This window comes from Bos javanicus, chromosome 25, assembly GCF_032452875.1.
Source record: "Bos javanicus breed banteng chromosome 25, ARS-OSU_banteng_1.0, whole genome shotgun sequence".
In the NCBI taxonomy this organism is placed as follows: domain Eukaryota; kingdom Metazoa; phylum Chordata; class Mammalia; order Artiodactyla; family Bovidae; genus Bos; species Bos javanicus.
The window spans coordinates 34,122-55,506 of record NC_083892.1 but is presented as its reverse complement, the minus strand read 5'-3'; the positions used below and the strand labels follow the sequence as shown (position 1 = coordinate 55,506).

General features: G+C 51.5%; 1 protein-coding gene across 2 annotated transcripts; it reads left to right on the top strand.

Annotated features, from left to right (window-relative positions):
* Positions 1–965: 965 nt before the first annotated feature.
* Positions 966–20,980, top strand: LOC133237999 (liprin-alpha-1-like). Of its 2 annotated transcripts, none has more exons than XM_061400525.1 (6): positions 966–2,370; positions 9,222–9,435; positions 14,027–14,249; positions 19,127–19,207; positions 19,839–19,990; positions 20,833–20,980. In XM_061400525.1, the coding sequence occupies exons 2-6, from the start codon at positions 9,344–9,346 to the stop codon at positions 20,978–20,980; spliced, it is 696 nt and encodes a 231-aa protein (XP_061256509.1). In that variant the 5' UTR covers positions 966–2,370; positions 9,222–9,343. The 2 variants fall into 2 exon arrangements, with proteins under 2 accessions (XP_061256509.1, XP_061256508.1); XM_061400524.1 differs by lacking the exon at positions 20,833–20,980 and adding an exon at positions 20,175–20,493.
* The last annotated feature ends 405 nt before the right edge of the window (positions 20,981–21,385 follow it).

Genomic DNA, 21,385 nt, shown 5'->3' with positions numbered 1-21,385 from the left:
ATAAATCAAGGAATATCAGCCTTTTTCTCTCCTTTACCTTCTCATCATCGACTCTAGACCACCAGGTTCCAGTCCATTAAAGGACTTCAACAAGGTGAGAGCAGCCAGGGACTACACCCGTCGGATTGGCCCTCACCCAGTGAAGCGTTGGGGTTGTGTTTCATTTTGTTAGCATAGTTGTGGGCCCTGCTGGCCAGGGCATTTTGGCCTTAGTGGGCAGGATCGACCCCAGCAGTTTACCTTGTAAGAGGTTGTGCAGGTGCTGCATAGAGGATGGGCGGGGGCCCCACAAGAAGGGAAATACTGGCTGGAGGAGTCACGGGGGCATGTGGACTGAGCTATCAAGTCAGTCCTTGAAGCAGAAAGGCTAAGCCCCTTAACGTCTCCCTTCTTCCAAGGAAAGAATACACTGGCTGGAAGAGTCTCTGGGGCATGAGGATCGAGCTAGAGAGTCAGTCCTTGAAGCAGAAAGGCTAAGCCCGTTAATGTCTCCCATCTTACAAACCACGGACCAATGTGTCCAGTATTTTAATGACGGGTACCTACTGCTTACGTGTATGACATACACCCTCATAGCTTCACATGTCTACTACATGCCTCTTACAAGTGCTGGGCACTGTTCTGGGTGCTGGACACTCAGTATGTAGTAGGGGATATGTAGTCCAGGATCTTTCTATTTCTGCAAAGAAAAATAGAAGAACAAAAGACTCCGTGTGGTTCAGCTTGAGCAAGTTCACCACGTGGACGGCCCTGCATGCATGTAAATTGTGGTAAAATACATATAACATAAATTTAACATTTTAACCAGTTGACTGAATGACTGGGTGGCTTCAGTGGAGTCAGGCTAACAGATGGCCTTGGGGTGCCATCCACCTTTGTCCCAGAGGAACACTCCAAATCTTGGTGGCCTTGTAGACCTTCCCTTTATTCTTCACTCTCCCCAGTGGCTCTAGGTCAGTGGTCTGTGTGTCATTTAAGAATCTCTTTATCCACTTTGTTGTTAGGTTTATGTTTTGGAAAGCTTCTCAGACGTCCCTGGGACTTGAGAAGGCAGGCTTGGATTCCGGGTTCTCCCCTGCCACGTGCCTGCCAGGTCGAGGTGGAGGCCAAAGGCCAGTCTGAGTTGTGGTGGTCTATGTGGTCTTGGGGTCAGTGGACCCCCTCTTCTCTGGAAGGGCAAGGAGATCCTTTGTGTGAAGCCTGGAGAGACTTGACAGGGTCAGTCTTCACAGTCTCTCTCTCTTTTTAATTTATGTTTGCATTTAGTTTCTCATTTAACTGTTTTCTAGGAGTTTCCAACTCCTAGTGTAGAACTCAAAATATGCAGGGACCAGCTTCTTAAAAGAGAAGAAGAAATTGCTGAACTGAAAGCAGAAAGAAGCAACACCAGGGTGAGTAGGGGGATTCTCATGTGTTGACATTTGCCCCACGTGGGTCACCGCTAGCCTCCGTGTTGCTGTCTTTAAACTCTGTCTGATTTTCAAGTCATTTTTCACATCTTCCCACTGAGCAGACCAGGGTGGATCAGTTCGGGGTTCTCATACCTTACTCCAAATTTATGATGAGAGCTAATGTAATTTTAGTACCTTTGAGAGGGGAGTTCTCAACTTACATTTTTGTCCACGCTACACTTTGTGTGGGATCTTAGTTCCCCAATCAGGGATTAAAACCCATGACCCCTGCAGAAGGGTGGAGTCTTAACTACTGGGCCCCTGGGGAAGTCCACTCTTAACTTTAGACTGAACTGGCAGGATTCCAACGTGCCTTAGCATGTTTCCAGCTGTAGCGTGAGGCTGAAAGGAGTTATCGGCCCTGAAGTCAAGCATGAGGTTGAAAGTGCCCCTTTGGCCCTGCCCTGCAGCTGCTGTTGGAACACCTGGGGTTACTGGTTTCCCGGTACGTTCCATCCCTCTGGATTACAGTGGGCAAGTGGCAGGCACAGTCCCCAGCTAACATGACCAGTGAGGTGGAGGTGCTCAGGGCACTGAAATTGCTGTTTGAGCACCACAAGGCCCTGGACGAGAAGGTACCAGCCACCCATCCATCCTGGATTTGTACACTTAGTGCCTTGTTTTGACCTCACCGATTGCCTGGAAGTGCTGTGTTCCTTCCCTGTCAAAACAAGGCTAAGGCTTCCTTTCCCCCTTAGAGACCCTCCTACAGCTCTCTAAGCCACGAGTAAGACCTGACTAAGGAGATCGCACTCAGGAAGTCATAGAAAAGCAGTCACAGGAGGAGAGCCAGTTGAAGGAGTGCCTGGCAGCCCTCTCTTTCCACGTTACAGATCTGGAGGAAGACCTGGACACGGCCAGGAAGAACCTCCTCAAGTCCAAGGACATGAACACGAAACTGCAGTGGGACATCCACGAAGTGAGTGATGGCGGTCGTGTCTGCCTGAGGTGGACTGTGGGTCCCTTCTCCCGGTGATCTCAGCCTTGGGATGGCTGCGTGAGTAAGAGCAGAGCACTGGAGAGACCACAACTGGCTGCCTCCCCACCTCTGCGTTGAGGTCTCTGGGGTAGAAGAGGCCTGGTCCAGGCAGTCCGTTGGCAGTGGACCGACATGAGGGCAGCCCTGGCGCTGTGCTGCACCCTGGGTGTGGACTCCTCCTTTCCACAAGTTCTAGGGGGCCCATTGTGCTCCTTTTGTAAAAATTCATTCATCCATTCATTCATTAATTGGTGTATAGTGGCTTTACACTGCTATGTCAATTTCTGCTGTACAGCAAAGTGAATCAATCATCTATCTATCTATCTGTCTATCTATCTGCCTCTCTTTTAGATTTCCTGCCCATTTACTTCACCACAGAGCACTGAGTAGACTTCCCTGTGCTGTACACTAGGTCCTTACTCATTGACTTTATGTGTAGTATCAGTACTGTATATATGTCAACCCCAGTCTCCCAGTTCATCCCCGCCTCCACCTGCCTGTTGAATGCTGAAATTTCCTTCTGATTCCCTCAGACGAGTCTGGTGACATCTGTGGAGCCCGTTCTCTCAGAGAGATGGGAGCATGCTGTGTGGGCTCTGCTGAGGCAGCTTGCCTGGCCATCTTCTCGAGTTTTCTGAGGTTCCGCTCCTTGAAGGGATGTGTGACAGTGATACAGTCAGACAAGTCGAGTGATGTTTGCTCACCCTCAGATCTTCAGGCCCGAAGAAATGTGGAATCATGATGTTTCTGGCGGTCGTGTCTGTGGGGGTCATGATTTATGAAAAACATTCCAGGGATGTGGTGCTGCTACGGGAATAGTCCCCACTGCCAGCCAGCCAGACAGTCAGCCACCCTGTCCTTCTGGTGGGAAAGTGTTGCCCCGCACTGCCGGTGGGCACTGGCTGGTGATGAAGAGTCAGGCGGGGTTGTGCTGGCGTGGCTGTTGGGAGCGTTGCCCGGAGCTCAGTGAGCAGCTGAGGGGCCGTCCGTCCGTTGGTTGGTGGTGGGCGGTGTCGGGTGCTCGCAGACCCTCCCAGAGCAGGGTCACTAAAAACCGCCAGGGGGCGCCCTTCTGCCTGTGATCTTCTCCAGGCTTGGTTTCTCCTCCCCCCTGGCATCTCTGCTGTCCTTCCCCGGTTGGCCTCGTAGTCCGACCTTTTGTCTTCCAGAAGCTCTGCCACTAAGGAGGCTAAACGGTTCAAACTTCCTTCCCAGCTTAGGAAGGTAGAATGTGTGCCTCGCGTGTCCTGCACTTGGCGCTGCCTGCTGCCTGCGCTGGCTTGCCACATGCAGTCCGAGGAGGGGGCGCAGTGGCGGCGGTTGCGGCGCCCAGGGCAGAGGGGAGCACGTCTCCTCTCACGAGCCGGTCACCAGCACCCTCCGTGAGCCACGCGTCACACACAAAACTGCACAGGCTGCGTGAGCAGGCATGCGGGCATGCCCCCCACGAACCTGGGGCCCGTGGTCCACACAGAGCATGGTCTGCTTGCCGCCCCTGCGGTCACAGCCCGCGTGCCGTCAGGACAGGGTCGTTGAGAGCGGAGCTGATGCTGTTCTTGGCGGACAGGCGGGAGAGAGTGATGGCAGCATGGAGAATAGGCTGTGCCAGATGGAGGCCCAACTGGAGGAGAACAAGGAGCTGCAGCGGGTGCCTGTGCTGACGGGGAGGCGGCGTCTGGGCAGGAGACACGGCTTGGGCAGGGGCCAGCGCTGCCTTTCTCCGCCGCTCCCTTCTCTGCCCCCGAGTGTGTGCATGTGTGGCCCCATCTGCTGATCCGGGCACCCACCTCCTCGGGAGCAGGGCCAGAGGTGGTCGCCCATAGGCGGTGGGCAGGAGCCAGGGCGTCCCCACGTTCAAAGAGGCTGCTTGTTGCTCTGACCAGCCAGTCCGGGGAGCTGCTTGGGATACAGGTGGACCTCACGACTGCCCCTCAGACAAACCTGAGGGTGCCAGCCCAGGGCCCATGAAACTGAAGGCATGGTGCCCAGGTGTGGAGCCTGCTTGCCTCGGGCGTGGCGCTGGAGTCCCACATGCCAAACTGCTGGTCCAGACACGGTGTGTGTGTAGGATGGCTGCTCCTAGGCAGGAGGAGAACCGTAGTTGCGCTGCGACAGAAGGTGCGTCAGGAAAGGGTGATGGTGGAGGCTCGCATCACCGAGTCCTGAGAGAGGTTTCCTGGAAAGGTTGGCCACACGGCGATACAGACCATTCAGGAAATGGAGTGGGGATCCCAGGTCCAGTCTCACATGTCAGTACTGTCCCCACTATGCCTGTGTTCTTGGGCCTGGACTGCAGAGCCTCAAAGACGGGCTCCCAGGGGGCAGTGGTTCTGACTCCCATTGTGAGACCTGTGGTGAGGTGCCTTCCCGGCTTAGGCAGAGAGCTCAGTGGCTCCCGATCAGGGGTGCTCTTCCTTACTTTCAGAACTGCTGTTCAGAGGCTGTTGAGATCAGGATGCTATTTATGACTAAGCCAATTCAAAGTCAACTTTTGTTTTGCTTTAAAAATCTTTGAATGCCAATGCCTTATTGTGGAAGCTGTGACAGGTTTTATTTCCTTGGGCTCAAAAATCACTGCAGACGGTGACTGCAGCCATGAGATTAAAAAATGCTTGCTCCTTGGAAAGCTATGACAAACATAGACATATTGAAAAGTAGAGACATCACTTTGCTGACAAAGATCCATATAGTCAAAGCTATGTAGTCACGGATGGGTGTGAGAATTGGACCATAAAGAAGGCTGAGCCCTGAAGAACTGATGCTTTCGAATTGTGTTGCTGGAGAAGACTCTGTTCTAACAGAAAATAAACTGTTTTTAAATGTATTACAATGGAAAATTTCAAACATGCACAAAAGTGGATGGAGTAGTATAATAAATACCCATGACCCATCAATTAATCTCAGCAATTTTTAACACAAAGCCAATCTCAACTAGATCATTCTTCTCTCCATTTCTTTATACAGTAGATTCTAAAACAGCTTTTTAAACCTTGAAATTGATGCTCATTTTATAAAACACAGCCTTGCCAACTTTGTTATTACATTTAAAAAATGCTTGAGGTAATTATTTCCAGTTTTTTAATATGAATTTTCATATTGGAAAAGACCCTGATGCTGGGAAAGATTGAAGGCAGGAAGAGAGTGGATGACAGAGGATGAGATGGTTGGATGGCATCACCAACTCAATGGACATGAGTTTGAGCAGATGCTTAGCAGAAGTCAAGTTACATTTTCCTTATGGCTAATCCACTGCTGTAACACGTATAGCATTTCTGGTTTTGAACACTGAATGTGTTTGCATTATAGTTGAATTTAGAGTGTGTGGCCATTATGTGTGGTTCAGAATTCTGAGTAGTCCTTTCTGGGATCACCTGAAAGCTGAGACAAAGCGTGAGCCCTTCACGTGGACTGTGCTGTGCGTCAGAAAGATAATACGAGCCACCTACACAATCAAAAATTTCCTAAAACCCAACGGGCTACTTGACATCCTTCTTTCACTGTGAGTCTTGAAATCTTCTGTGTGATTTCCACATCTAGTGTTGCACCAGCCTGTCTCACGTGCTCAGGGGCTGCACGAGGCGAGTGACTGCCATGGCCGACAGCACAGAGCTGCCAGGTTGAGTCGAGTGACTCGGAAACTTGGCCCGTTTGCCTTGTTTTACCCCATAAGGAAGTGAAGTGGGCTGTAGAGGAATGAATGTGAGGAATGCCCAGGAATGCAGGTGAGCTCCATGGAGACCGTTTAAAGCAATGAGAGGAGTGAGGGCAATAGAGTGAGTTGTGTCCCCCTGACCCGAACCCCCGCCTGAAGTCGAGCTTCTCTCTACAGACTTCATCGTTGTTAATGGCTTGCCATGTTTCCTCCAGAGAAACCTTTTCTGCACCTGAGACGGAACTTCCTCCTCATTATGGTTTATGTGTGAATATTGTTCTGAGTGTTATATTTTCTAGGGACTCCTAGAGAACATTTTCTCAGAATTAAAATGTTTGGAGTGGATACCTACTCACATAACCTGTTCTGCACATTTTGGTGCAAGTCATTTTACATCAGGAAAGCAAGCGGTGCAGGCTGTGTCATTTGCTGTTTCGTAGGACCAGCTGATTCTAAACCTGGAAACCCTGAGAGCTGAACTGGACCAGATGAGAGTGCGAGGGGCTCCCTTCCACTATGGGTAGGCTGCTCCCCGAGGCAGCTCCCCTCAGCGCTGTCGAGTGTGACAAGGGCCTGTCTGGTGTGTGGACAGTATGACTGGCTGTTGCTCATGGTCGCACCTCAAGGAGCCTGTAGCTTCGTGACGAGCGAGAGGGAAGAGACAAGCATCGTTCCTTAGGGTCAAACTTGGTACCATGGAGTGGTAGTCACAGTATTGACAACACTCAAAACCACAGGCAGAGATTTGGAAGTGTGGGGGCGACCAGTTGATATTTGGGTGTATTCATTTGAGGGGCCTGACAGACTGTGACACTGATGTTTCGGAAGAGTCGCAGAAGGTTAATGACCTGTAGTCTTTTTTACATGAATGGAGACTGAGACATGACTTGCCGTTGACTGCGGTGGGAGGAATCACCTGGCTTGTGAATGAGGCGAGCAGATTACTGAGCATCCTGATTTTTTCTTCCTCATTGTTCGAGGGGTGGTAATTCTTATTAAGTATTTAAATGTTTCTTTGGCTTCTTCACGGAAAATGGTCACAAGTGAGAGACAAACTTTAGCAAAGGTCATTAAGTGCTTAACTGGTGACATTCATTCATCTGTAGGAAATCGACTACTGCTTGAAGCCTGACTTAGGAGACAGTTTGGAGCCCATACGCATATTTCTGTGTTTGTGTACTTAGGGGATCCTCACAGTCCAGGGCCCCAACCCAGCCTTCTTCTAGAGTAAGGGGATATCATTTGAGACAAAGGCAGAGCCAGAAAGTGGCAGGTGGAGTCCGAAACCACAGTGGGTGGAGTTCAAGGAGAGCACGTGCCCTGCAATATGGATAGGGGACATGGCTGGACTTGCTGGTAGAGCTCCCCCAAGGTGAGAGGCTGGTGCTGTCAGAAGTGGGGAACCCCTGCTCCCGGGGTGGACAAGGTGAGTGTGAGGCAGACTGTGTAGACAGTGGAGAAAGAGGAGGTGGACATGGCCTCCTGCTCTTGGGGGTTTTTGGGTAATGAGGAGGGCCCTGGTCCCAGGACCCGAGGCCTGGCATGGTTGGTGGGCTCAGATGGAGAAACCTGGGGCCTGGTCACCAGTCCCCTGTGTGTCAGTGAGTGTGAGAGACGAGAAGAGGAAGCAGCCGCGGGGCAGGAGGGCCCGCTGTGCTCTGAAGACAGTGGGCCACAGCGGCTGGTGCGAGGGAGGGGTGTCTCCAGGAGGCAGCTCTCGAGGGGTCACGGCAGTGATGTAGCAGCACAGGTGGGGCTTCGGAGTGGGGCTTGCAGGCACTGTGGGCTGGGTGGGGGGCACTATGCTGGCTCAGGAGAAAGGGAGTGGGGACTGAAAACCTGGCTCACAGGCAGGGCAGGCACAGCATATTTAGTGGGCCTCCCAGAGGAATTGGTCACCTTGTCTCTGAGACCTTCTCCGGGGGGGATAGAGCTTTGGGTGATGAGGGGGAAAGAGATGGAGGCTGCATCCCGCGAGGGGACTGGGAGGTGATGGTTGGGTGGCGACCCAACCCGGAGGCCTCTGTGGCCCTCAGAGGACCCTCGAGGGTCCGCAGTCCACAGTGGGACTGTGTCGTACCCCCTACCCAGTTCCCAAGTGTGTTCTGGCCCCAGGCCCTTGGGTGGAAGTGGAGCAGAGAAGGGAGCAGTTCTGTCAGGAGGGAGAGGAGACAGGAGGGAAGACAGGTGTGGCTCCGGGAGATTCCAGACTTCCATCTCCTATGCAACACAGTGTTCCTTGCAAAACCATCGAGCAGAGCAGCAGGTGACCCCGAGCAGGCTGAGCTGGTGGTCGGCCCTGGCCACTCTGCAGACGTATGGGGTGTCCTGTCCTTGGAGGAAGGTCCTGTCTCCCAGGTTTAGGGACTCCTGCACGTGAAGGCACCACCCTCTTCCCAGGGACAAGACTGAGCACAGCCCGGGCGGTCTTGCAGTGCAGGTGGCTCACAGTCAAGGCGGGGCCACCCTGCCTCTCAGCAGGCCCCTGCTGAGTGAGCTCCTGGCACCTGCAGGCCCAGGCCTTAGTGCTCAGGGCCTGAGCATCTGTGCTGGGCCTTGTTCAGCCCAGAGTCCAGTGACACGCTCGCCTTTGTTTTAATGGGAGACACCAGTGGTGCTCAGCTCCGAGCTGTGGGTCCGAGCCCTTTCTGCTGCGGGTTGTTTGAGACACCTTTAAAAACAATGAGAGCAGTGCAGACAGTGTTCCAGGCAGACTGGTGATTGTGATCCACAGACTTCACATGGGAGAGGGAGGTCAGAGCAGGCGTGGGCCGAAGGGGAGGTGGGGTGCCAAGGGGAAAGCAAAGCAGGTGCAGGCCCTGCCCTGGGACCTGAGAGTGGGCTCCAGGGGGACCCTGGATGCCCCAGCCTCAGACAGCCGATCCTGTCCTAGTCAGCTCCACACCGTCGCGTCAGCACTGCCTTCCCCACATACGGGAGTTTTCCAGCTGCTGGGGATGAGCCCTGAGTGTCTGTGGAGCAGCGGGTGGGCTGTTGCTGTTGGAGCCAGAGGGCAGTGCCCTCCCGGGGGCCCTTTTGCTGTGAAATTGCCAATCTTCCAAATGGACAGTCTCTGGCTCGACTGACAGAGTGAGCTCTCTTTTCTTCTAACAGCGCTGCTCTTTGCCGTGTGTTTCAGCCGACCCCACTTGGGCAGTGCTCTGGACCTCAGGTTCCCTGTGGCAGACTGGTCAGCAGACTACTCAGGAGATCGGGCAGTGCTACGATGCCCCCAGAAAGGCCAGCTGGCAGCTCTGCACGATGAGCTGTCAGAGGCAAGGACGCCGCCGCCCTCTTCCCGTCCCTGGTGGGCACCTTGTGAGGCACCTGCCCCCTCACACTGTGGTCCTTAGGTGGGTTTGGAACAAAGCACTGATAGGTCGCTTTATGTCTTCCCATTTTCCTTTTTCTGGCTAAGAGTTTACTTTTAAGGCATGCTTTTTTTTTCTTAAAATAACCAATTTGGATAACTTGTGGCCTACTGTGAGGCCCAGCATGGTACTAATTACCACAGTTTTGAAATCATCCTACGAGTAAATGGATACACATATCCATCAGCTTATAGTGAGAAGAATTCTCATTGGAAGTTTAAGTGCCTTTATCTTTTCACCTCATTCATGCCATGTGTTTGTTCATACATGTCTGTGTTTTGAGCTTCCATATTCAGTGAGCAGTTAGTTTGGGCCAGACATGGTCGGAAGTAGGACTCCAGCAGTGAATTAAAAACCGTGTGTGTCCTTTATCCACTGCTACGTAACGAAATCATTGCAAAGCTTAATGACTTCCTAGGGAGCAGCTCACAGTCCACAGTGCCTGTGCATTGTAGCAGGCAGGCCTGGTTCAGGGCCTCCTGAGGGCACAGACACAGGAAGGCCCCCCAGGGCTGGATGGCAGGCTTTCAGATTCACTTGGCTGCTGGGGACAGGCCCAGGTCCCTGCCGTGTGGCTTTCCCAAATGGCCTGACTCTCCTCGAAACACCCTCTGAGAGCGAGAGCGTGGGGTTTAGCCCGGGGCCTTTTGCACCCTGATCCCGCGGCCGCACACCTTCACTTCTGTTTGCAAGAGTGAGCTGCACAGTCCTGCCTCGCTTAGGGGCTGAGCAGGAGTTGCCCCTTCTGCCGCTTGAAGGGAGGAGGAGGGAAGAATTTGTGGACCCCTTTATAAACCCGCACAGCCTGTCGAACAGTAATGAGCAGGGAAAGGAGACCAGAGTGCCCGAGTTGTCCAAGGAGGAGGGGACGATTGTGTGTGAACAGGGTGGCCAGCAAGGTGACACCAGGAGGGTGACCTTGAACCAGAGACCCCGAGGCAGGAAGAGAAGTAGCCACTTGGAGATAGAAAAAGGGTCGTGTCAACCAGTGGGGACAAGGGAGAGAGCGGGCCGCATCAGGGAGGAGCCCGGGCTCAGGCCTCAGCAGCTTGAGGCCAGAGCCTGTTTCCTGAGGTGAGGAGGGCTGCCGGGACGGGGAGCTAAGAGCTGGGCCTCAGCCCTGTTGAGGTGGACAAGCCCATGGGGTGTCCCAGGGACTTGTGAGGAGAGCAGCTGAGTGTTGCGGCCTGCATCCGGGAGAGGACTCACTCAGCTCAGGGTGGACTTGGGGTTGTGGGCATACAGATGGCATTGAAAGCCACGAGCACGGTAAAGTCACCAGGTGGGTGCCCGTGGAGAGAGATGGGGTGCAAGGGTAGGGCTGTGGGGAACCCTGCATTCCAAGGTTGAGAAGGGGTGCAAGCGACAGGAAGAACTGCAGGGAGGGCAGGGCCTGGATCCCAGGGAGAGACATGCTGGGGCGGGTGTGGGGGAGGGCAAAGAGGGGAGGGGGCTTGGTAACATGGGTTCTTCGAACCCCCGGGGAGCTGCCCTGCAGGTTGGGGCACACCCACCGCCTGCTGGCAGAGAGCTAGGAACCGGGTGGGAGGGGACCATAGAGGCTGCTCCCAGGGAGCTTTCAGAGACCCACAGTGGGTGCTGCAGGGAGCCCTAGAGGAGGAATCTGCTGGTTCCCCTTGTGCTATTGGAAGGCGAGAGAAGGGAGAGGATTTGCTGACCGGGCTGATGGGGGTGAACCCATAGGCAGCTGGTTTGCTAGAGCGGAGCAGGAATGATGGCAGGTGGTCCTGGAGCCAGCGAAGGGGGTAGCCCAGGCCTGGGGTGGGGTTGTGATGAAGACAGGAGGCGAGGGCACTGGCCACAGGGGACAGGGAGCCAGCAAGCCAGCACCTCGAGGCTGCCCCTCAGTTCCTTTGAGGTCATGTTTGGGAAAGAAGGCAGGGCCTGGGTGACAGTGTGGCAGGGGGGACGTTTTCAGAGAGAAGGGTGTGAGGTGTGAGAGCCGGAGGGTGGGACGGGGCCCCGTGGGCCCTCTCCCGTGTGTCTCTGATGACAGAGCCACCCTTGTGGTGCGAGGGGCCGTCCCCCAGAACAGCCCGAGGGCCTGTGCCCCGAGAGGAGAGCCGCAGGGGGGCTGGCCCTCCTGTCTCCTGGCTGACCCTGCTCGCTCCTGTCTGTGGGTGTTCAGACCAGCCTGGGAAATGGAGGGCTGGAAGCCTGCGAGGATGGCACTCTCTGGTGAACTGGTACCAGAGATGACTGCTGATAGGGACCCAGTGGCTGCCGAGCAGAAGGGTTCTTTTTTCTTATTTTCCTCCAGCCTGGCTGATGGAGGCATGGATGTATTTTTGTAATTTTCAGTTTCTGTCTCTGACTCCATCAGCCCAGCCTTTTGAATAACCTCATAGAATGCCTGCCGTCCTAGGTGTCACCAGGCCATCTAGGAACTGGATTCTCCCCCTGCCCGTTTCTTCAGTCCTGCTGGATTAAGAGATGGCAGTGTCTCATGAACATGGCCCATTTATCCACAGTCAGGGTTTCCATGTAAAATTGGGTTCAGTTCCTGATAGACTTGAGCTGCCCTGAATGTTGCTGACGAGACGTGGTCCTCTCGTGCCCAGATGCAGACCCTGAAGGAGCAGAACTGGGAGCACGCAGAGCAAGCCAGCATGCTGGCCGACGTGGCCCAGGCGTTTGAGAGCGACGAGGGCGTGTCTGACGACAAGGGCGACAGGGTCACCCTCTTCAGCTCGGCCACTCAGCTGTCGCCCAGCGGGCAGGCCAATGCCAAGACTCTGACTGTGATGCTTCAGGAGAAGCTGGACACCATCAATGAAGGGATTCAGTGGGTGATTGTGAACTCGGCTCCCCAGAAACTCTGTTTCTCTGAGGAGCTGTCTTCTAGGGACATCTGAGTGTTCCATAGCAAGAAACCTGACCTCAGGTCTACTTCAAGAATTTTCAGTTTTAAATTACCCTTGCTTATAGAGCTCGGTCAGCCAGGGCGTTCTATCCACGGTGTGGTGTCAGCACTCTGTGGGGGGGCGTTGTGGGGTGTTCCCCGTCAGCTCTGAGCCCCAAGGTGGGTGAGGTGCCGAGGCGGTGTCCCCTATGGCCCGTGCACCCTCCTGTGTCCCTCGGAGCCCCCCACGTTCTGGTGAAAAGCCACCTGGTGAAAGCTGGAGTTTTGGGGTTGGCAAATTCCCACTCAGATCTGCATTTTCCTCTTTAACTTAATGCAGTGTGAAGATTGGCTTGTTGTAAGACAGTGGTCCAAGGACATGTGTTTGAGTTTTTCTCATCTCATCAGTATATTTAAGATGTTTTCTTTAGACATCATCTTGGCAGTTATAACAATTTTCAAAACAGGATAGAATCCAAAGGCCTCCCTCGTGGTGAGCAGGGGGCCTTGGGTCTGGGTGCGGCCGGGTGGCTGGGGGCCCCGAGGCCTGCCTGGTGCCACACCCGCACAGCTATGCCCGTGTCCCGAGTCCATGTTCAGAGTGGCCGCAGGCTGGTGACCCTGCACAGGACCAGGCAGAGCTGCTGCTCAGACTGTTCTCGCCACGTCAGCCCAGGCTGAGGTGCCCTTTCCTGTCGGCCGAGTGCGGGGCTCCCGGGGAAAGGCAGGGGATGAACGGGACAACCAGCAAACGCAGGTGGTGTCGCCTGCCCATTTGACGCCAAGACAGACAGCTTTGTGGGCCGTGTTTGAGCACAGACGAGCTCAGAAAGATGATCTTTCCGCATCCCTACAGGAAGTATGGAATGGTTATATATTAATATTTTTATTTTTACAGCAAGTTGTCAGGTAAAAGTGATTTTTCCTTATGCAACAAGTTGACTTGATGTAAATGGTAAATTCTGTCCATCAACTTGTAATCAACAGTCCAGTTCAAGATGTATGAGTAGAAGTGAAGCTGGAGAGTTTACTGTCTGTAAGAATCTTGTATTTTAATTTGAAAATAATTTTATTTGCATAATCGTGTATTTAAACTGCTATATAAAAACATCCACCACACATTAGGGGAGAAGAGCAGAAACTGTGAATTCTAGGTTAATGCAGCACATTGACATGAACCCAGAAACTCACACAAAGCTGCTGGAGAACTTCATCAAGTGATGCGTTTGTATATACACAACCTTAAAAAAAAAAGAAGATCAACTCAGCACTTCATCTGGTCTGGAGACTTGTGTTTAGAAACTGCAGCTTGTTTATGAATTGCTGTTTTGATTATACAGAGTTCCTGATTCCCAGTGGAAAAGACTTGAGGCACTGACATGCATCTCTGCCCTGAGAGCAGGGGAAGTAAGGGTTGTCAACTGGAGGTATCTCCTCAGAGGAAGAGAGTTGCCACCAGGGTCCCTGCAGAAGGTTAGAGTAAATAAGTGAAATCAAGCGTGAATGATCGGGGCCAGTAAGACTCAATGCTAAGTTATTCTAAGTTTGAGAATATTCAAAAGAGGAAACGTAGAACCTTTTGGCTGAGATGTTCATTGAGCAACTGTTTCTGGAATTTGCTAATCATGACACAGAATGCCAGCCCAAATTTATTGTCCAGACATGTCCCTCTGCTGACAAAGGCAGGTGATGCATTTTATTCTATTTTAGGTTGATCGAAGAAGAGAAGGAGAACACGGAGCAGCGGGCCGAGGAGACTGAGAGCAGGGAGGGCAGGGGGAGCTTAGGCAGCCTCCGTCGTTTTAAATCAGTGAGCTCCCTCAACCTGCTTCCCACCTCCTTGCATGCTGGCTCCTGCCCGCCCCTGCCCAAGCCCAGAAGGAGGTGGCACAGCCCGGCACAGGAGGGAGACCAGCTGGGCATCATGACTCTGGTATGTGTCTGCCTCCTCCCTGCCGCATCCCTCCCCCAGCACGCTGCTTTTTTGTTTGTTTGTTGTTTTTTTCTCTATATACCCAGAAGAAAATCAGGTACATTTGCTACGCTCAGAGGTCTAAAAGTTTTTAAACCGCCTAGTCTTTAATCATTCGACAATGGCACAGTGACAAATTAGTCTTGATATTTGGACCACTACTTAGCATGTCATCATGAACTCAGCCAGAGCCTGCCTCTGTAACGTTGGGCCTGCCCTGTGCTGGGCACAGCAGCTGCAGGGAAGTTTCTGTTCTCAGGGAGCAGACAGCTTTGTGAAAGTAACTATAGGCAGCTGTCATGGCGTGGGAAAGCCGTGCAGCACATTTTCCATTGGGGATGCCTGGCTACAGGGTGCAGGGCATGCGGTGGGAACAAACCCAAGAATCTACACTGGTCTGCTTGCTGATGGACCTGGCCACGTGCTCAGTCCAGCTCTGCGTGTGAAACCAGGTTAAAAGCCCAGGGCCCCAGGGCCCCAGGGAAGACGTCGGGCTGCCTCACTTTTCCGAGTCTAAAACTGGGATGACGACCTAGGGCTTTTGGTGACAGAGTGTGCTGCTCTAAAGCACATGTTCCAGCTTTCTTGGGTGTTTAGCTTAGGTGTTGTGAGTGTATTGCTGTTTACCCCATGAAATCACGTGTACAACATTCTGCTTTGTAACTGGACTTGTATTGTCTCTTTTTTCTGTTACCACCCATTTCATGTTAGCTGCATTGTTAGTCAGCTTATAATTAAATTAACCGTGAATCATTTTAGCGGCCTGTGAAGTGGTAACTAGTCCATTTTGTGGTCTTTTGACACTGTTTTTATAATTTGCATCATTGGCTAATTAGTTGATATTTAAAATTCTTTGACGATTTCTCTGTGGTTTCATGCTTGATTTCCTTCCGAATATTTATGAAAAGAACAGTTCTGTATGTTTTCCTTGCTGTTGGAGTTCTCTGACAGTGTGTCTGCTTTCATCATTGGTTTTGATTTCCTGTCTCATCCTGTTGTCTGCTTAGTCGTCCTCAATCCAGATCCCCCCCAGCCCCCGAGGCTGTAGTTTACTCATCCATCTCCCCTCCCCCGTCCCCCCACTTCCTCTGGTCATAGCAGTGCTGTGGTCCACAGCGTGAGTCCCCTTAGTCGGGTTTGTGCTTTGTCTTCCTGTCTCCTTAAATGGTGTTTTCCCCCCATAGCAGTAATTTGAATTGGTGTATCACTATGCAGTTACAGGAGAAGGCAATGGCAACCCACTCCAGTACTCTTGCCTGGAAAATCCCATGGATGGAGGAGCCTGGTAGGCTGCAGTCCATGGGGTCACACAAATTCGGACAGGACTGAAGGGACTTAGCAGCAGCAGCACGCAGGTATAAGCATAATGTAGATGGATCCTAAACTACATATCATGTGTAATTCATAAATGAGATTGTGCTTACATAAAGAAATGATCCTCTTAAGTGTAGAATTAATGGACTTTTAGATATGCAGATGACACCACCCTTATGGCAGAAAGTGAAGAGGAACTAGAAAGCCTCTTGATGAAAGTGAAAAAGGAGAGTGAAACAGTTGGCTTAAAGCTCACCATTCAGAAAACTAAGATCATGGCATCTGTCCCATCACTTTATGGGAAATAGACGGGGAAACAGTGTCAGGCTTTATTTTTTTGGGCTCCAAAATCACGGCAGATGGTGATTGCAGCCATGAAATTAAAAAGACGCTTACTCCTTGGAAGGAAAGTTAATGACCAACCTAGATAGGATATTAAAAAGCAGAGACATTACTTTGCCAACAAAGGTCCATCTAGTCAAGGCTATGGTTTTTCCAGTGGTCATGTTTGGATATGAAAGTTGGGATGTGAAGAAAGCTGAGCGCTGAAGAATTGATGCTTTTGAGCTGTGGTGTTGGAGAAGACTCTTGAGAGTGAGTCCCTTGGACTGCAGGGAGATGCAACCAGTCCATTCTAAAGGAGATCAGTCCTGGGTGTTCATTGGAAGGACTGACACTAAAGCTGAAACTCCAGTACTTTGGCCACCTCAAGTGAAGACTTGACTCACTGGAAAAGACTCTGATGCTGGGAGGGATTGGGGGCAGGAGGAGAAGGGGACAACAGAGGATGAGATGGCTGGATGGCTTCACCAACTCGATGGACATGAGTTTGGTTTAACTCCGAGTGTTGGTGATGGACAGGGGGGCCTGGCATGCTGCGATTCATGGGATCACAAAGAGTCGGACACGACTGAGCGACTGAACTGAACTGAACTGACACAATATCCTTTCTGTGTTGGTGCTTGTATTTAAGGCTGTAAATCTCATCAGCTTTTGCACAGTTAATGTCTCTATTAGACTCGTTAAGAAAGTATCTTCTATAGTTAATAAAATGTAAAGACTGCACCTGCTATTATGCTAGCTTTCATTCTTACTTATTATCACAGGGAACTTGCTTTAATGAATTTATTCTGAGAAGTTTTAAATCAAATTCTATGTCATGATTTCACATTAATGTCCAAGAGCTGGTTATATTTGTTCAATGTTAAACTAGGTATTATGGTAACTTGCTCATCAGTTAAATTACTAATTTAAAGTATAACATGTTTTTGATTAAGAGAAACTAACTTATAGAGAAATTTGGCTGAGAATAGACACCTGTTAAGGCCCTTTGTTGTACAGAATGCTGTGCTTTAATAAATCATGATGTTGTAATAGAATGGTATCTTCCTGAGTAATAATTTATAGTGTTTCTCTAGTAAATCTTGAATAGCTTATTTATCTTCTGTGGTCAAAAAAAATGTTCTGCTTCCAGTCATATGTTCTGTAAATCTTCATGTCACTTACATGTTTGCCATCATTTTTGCTTTACTGTATTTGCCTCTACGGATTCTTGAAATTTTAGCTTCAAAGTCGCAATGAATCTGGTTTCTCTTCATTTCTTTGCATGCATCTATCAGCCTAGTGATTTAAGGAAGCAGTGTCGAAAGGTAAACTATTTAGTAATGTAGCACGCCTTTGTTTCTCTGTGAAGTATTAAAGAGTCCTTATCATTTAACGTGAATGAACACTGTGTGATTATGTCCTGGTGAATAATTGACGTTTTAATGGAAGTGATGAAACTCACCCACCACTTAAAATGTGCTGATGGTTCTGTTGGAAATAGGTCATTCGTTGGGACAGTTGTAACAGTTTGCCTTTCTCCCACTTGTTTGCCTTCTGATCATCTCATGAGTGTTTATAATAGACATAGTATTATTTCTTATTTTTAAAATGTTCTTTACTTATGTTTTTGGCCATGCTGCACAGCTTATGGGATCTTAGTTCCCCAAGCAGGGATCAGATCAGTGTCCCGGCAGTGAAAGTGCCAAGTCTTAACCTCTGGACCACCATGGAATTTCCACTTAGTGTTTTCTTATAAGAAATGACTGAATCAGAGCCATAGATGTTAGATTTGCGGGAAGCCAATTTAATGATGGTGGGTAGCAGTGTGCAGGAGACTCTGTGTGCCAGGCACGTGCTTTCCAAGTCTGTCATCTCAGCCCCAGGTGAGATCCAGATGGCTGCTATCCCCATTCAGCAGACATAGACACTGAGGCTTAGCCAGGCCGGGCACCCTGCCCAGGCTCTCACACCCAGCAGCGTGGTGCAGACTGGTCTGATCAGAGCCTGGACACTTAAACGTGGTGCCATCCAGCCACCTTTCCTCCAGAGGCTCTCGTGTCCATCACGGCATCCCTGATGGAGGGAGCATCAGGAGGGAGCTCTCTGCCTCTCCCCTCGGGTCACTTGGATGAGCCCCTGTTGTTGGAGTCCAGTGCCCCAAGGGCTGGCCTTCCTTGTCCCTCTCCTGCTCCCAGCCCGCTGACCGAGCACTCCTGGGCCTTCCCGCAGGACTGGGGTGGCTGTGCTCCAATTCAGGCAGCTCAGTGCCCAGGAGCCCTTCTCCTGGGCACAGTAGACCAGCGCTGTCCCCCTGGGGTTGGTGACCAGGGTGTGCTGCTCGCCTGCTCTGTGGCCTGCTTTGCCCTCCTGTTAAGTGGACACGGTACTGCCCATCCTGGCCACGTGGGCACCAGGGGTGTGGCTCCCATCCTGGGGGAGGGCAGCCAGGCCGTGGACCCAGAGGCCTTCCTCAGGAAAAGGCCCAGGCGAAGGGGCTGGCCACAGTCCCTGACTTTGAGGCAGGTGTTTGTCTCCACTGAGTCCATAGTCAACCCACGTGTGTCACTTCCCTGCTCTGTTCGTTGCTGTTTTCTGATTTTTATAAATGCTTATTTTAACTTGAATTTGAGATCGATCCCTGTTCAGTTCCATGTGGATAACTTCTAGCCTTTGTAGCCTTCTGTTGTCTGAGGGTTCTTGTTAGAGCTCAGGAGAGGGTGCCCAGTTTATCCAGCTGCTGTTAAACGAGTTCAGCTTTATTTTGCACTGTCACTTTGTTGTCACCAAGCTCCTGTGGGACTGCACGGGATCAGTATTCTTTACAGAATCCCACTAAAAAGGCACAGGTTAGTTGGTCAAAACAACACACTCATTGTTTATAAAAATACATGCCATGCATGTCTCCTAAAACCTCCCCTGGCTTAACCACACACCCAGATGTGTCAGTGAGACCTGTCTGGACCCTGAGGGGTTAATCTGTCCCCCACACTGTTGCCACCACTGTCTTTCCTGTCCTCACACCCAGGACCAGCAGAAACGCTGGGAGTCCAGGAGAGATCATCTCTCTCTTTTTTTTAATTTGTTTATTTTTTAGTTGAAAGATAATTGCTTTACAGAATTTTCTTTTCTATCCAACTTCAACATGAATCAGCCATAGGTACCCATATATCTCCTCCCTTTTGAACCTCCCACCCCACTAGGGTGATACAAGATCATCTCTTAGTGAAGACCAGGGGGTGCTTTACGGAAACCACTGTGAGCGAATGACACTCGAACTGCATGTAAGTACTTCAGTGAGTAGCCCCGAGTCTGTATGTTACCGAGAAATACGATCCCGGCACATGGTGTTCGCGTGGAGGGGTTAGGTACCTTTTCTGTGTTTCTCTTGTCATGGGTTCCAGTAATCTGCATCATCATTACAAATGATCTTGGGTGGTGGCACAAGCTGTGTCTTTTTCTCCTTCAAACAGAAAGGTCTGGACGGCTTTGCTGAGAGGTTTCGTACTCTAGCTGTGGTGCTTCTGAGCAGCATCTGGCAATGAGCACAGTCCTTTCATCAGGGCAGTTCATGCCATGCAGGGTCCACGGTGCTGGCGTCGCTCTGCTGTCCTGCCCGGCAGGGCCATCTGGTCGCTGGATTCCAGAGAGGGCGGAGCCCAGCTGCAGGAAGGCTCCCATCCAGGGTCTCTGCACTCAATCGGATGCTCTCACTGCCTCATAGCCCTGCTTCTCTTGAACAAGACAGTCCTTTAAGATGGCATTAAGCTAGAACAAGGGGGTTTTTTGTACTTAGGGGAAAGCATAGCTAATAGATTTTCAAATAAGTTTCTGGTTATAATGTAACGCCTATGTGATTGCCATTTTCAAAACAGTCTATTGTTAGCCAATTGGACACTTACCTCACTCCCTCAGCTGCCAGCTATACGGGAAGAGGTAGGAGATGACAAGACCACCATCAAATGTGAAACCTCGACCCCCGCCTTACCACTGTCCCTTCGGCTGGGCCGCCTGCACACGGGAGCGCTGCGCACAGCCACCCATGAGGACCTCAGGGACGCCCACAAGTAAGCGGCCTGTGTGCCCGTCATCAGTTTCAGGAGCCCTGCACCTCTTGTCTTGAAGGAGTTGCAAGGATGATTTTAAAGGAATAACATTGGGTTCAGTGCCTGTGTTTAGTGGTGAACTTCAGGTGCTGGGGAAGAAAAGCTCAGTGACCTCAGTGATTTTAGAAAACGTCCTTCTCTACAGATTGACTCCTGTGGGAGCTTTCTTCCTGATCTTGGTAGAGGTCTGCCCAGCCCGGGGCATGTTCCTGACAGTGATGGCCCTGTGCCTCTCAGGTTCGCTCTTGAGGGTCCCTCCCTTTTCCTCAGGGGTCTCCTCTCAGGAGACTCTGTCCCCTCCTGTGACTGACACTGTCCTCATTGAGACCACCACCTAAGCTCCCGTCCTGAGCCAGGCAGCACTCAATGGAGGACACATGTGGTCACTTGGCCAGCAGACCTGCATGGTGACCGTCGCTCTCCTGCTATGGCCGGGGACAGTCACCCTGCAGGAGGTGGGGGGAACTGCCCAGAGCAGGGGAGCTTGCCTTCTGCTGGAGCGTTTTCACCTGCTGAGCAGAGACCCTGATGGAGGGTTGGAGTGCCCTCTGCACCAGCTGGCCTGGAGTCCAGCCCTCCTCGGAGGAGAGCTCGAGGCAGAGAATCTCAACTTCCTGGGGTGGTTCTCTGTGTCTCGGAGCCTGCATTGCTCGTGTGGAGTGTGTTTGGTGAAGGAGACTCCACTGTCTGCTGCCAGGTTGAGGTGCGGGTGTTGCTGGGTGCCCATTTCTATCAGTAGCTCTTGTGGAGGGGTGTGTGTTTGCACGAGGGTGCCAGTTAAAGGTCCTTTTCTCTCCCTAAAGCTCGACAGGCTCTCAGGACAACCCCGGGAACAACCCCAGCAGCGGCACCAGCAGGCAGGACTCGCTGCACAAAGCCCCAAAGAAAAAGGGCATCAATCAAGTCCTCCATCAGCTGCTTGTTTCGCAAGAAGGAAAAGGGCCGGCCTGAACACCCCAACAAGGAGGCATTAGGACCAGGTGGGTGCTTCACCGTTCAGAGGGAGGAGGGCCTGCAGGCATCTCCCTTCTGTGTCTCCCCCGTTGTCCCCACAAGGCTCCAGTCACTCACACTGGGGGTCCTCCTGGGAGCAGGAGCGGAAGAGGGGTCTGTCTTCTCAATGGGTCTGAGATGATCAGATGAGTTAATGAGTGGATGGATGGATTGATTAGTGAGTGGATGGTTGGATGAACAGATGGCTGGCTGGATGGGTGGATGGACGGAGCATGGAATGAATAAAGCAGATGATTGTACTCCAATGCTAGAAACATATTGTACGAAATCAATTGAGTAGGAGCTGGGCAATGATTGTTTCCTCCTAACAGTGACACGTGTTTGGAAACTGCCTAAGTGCTC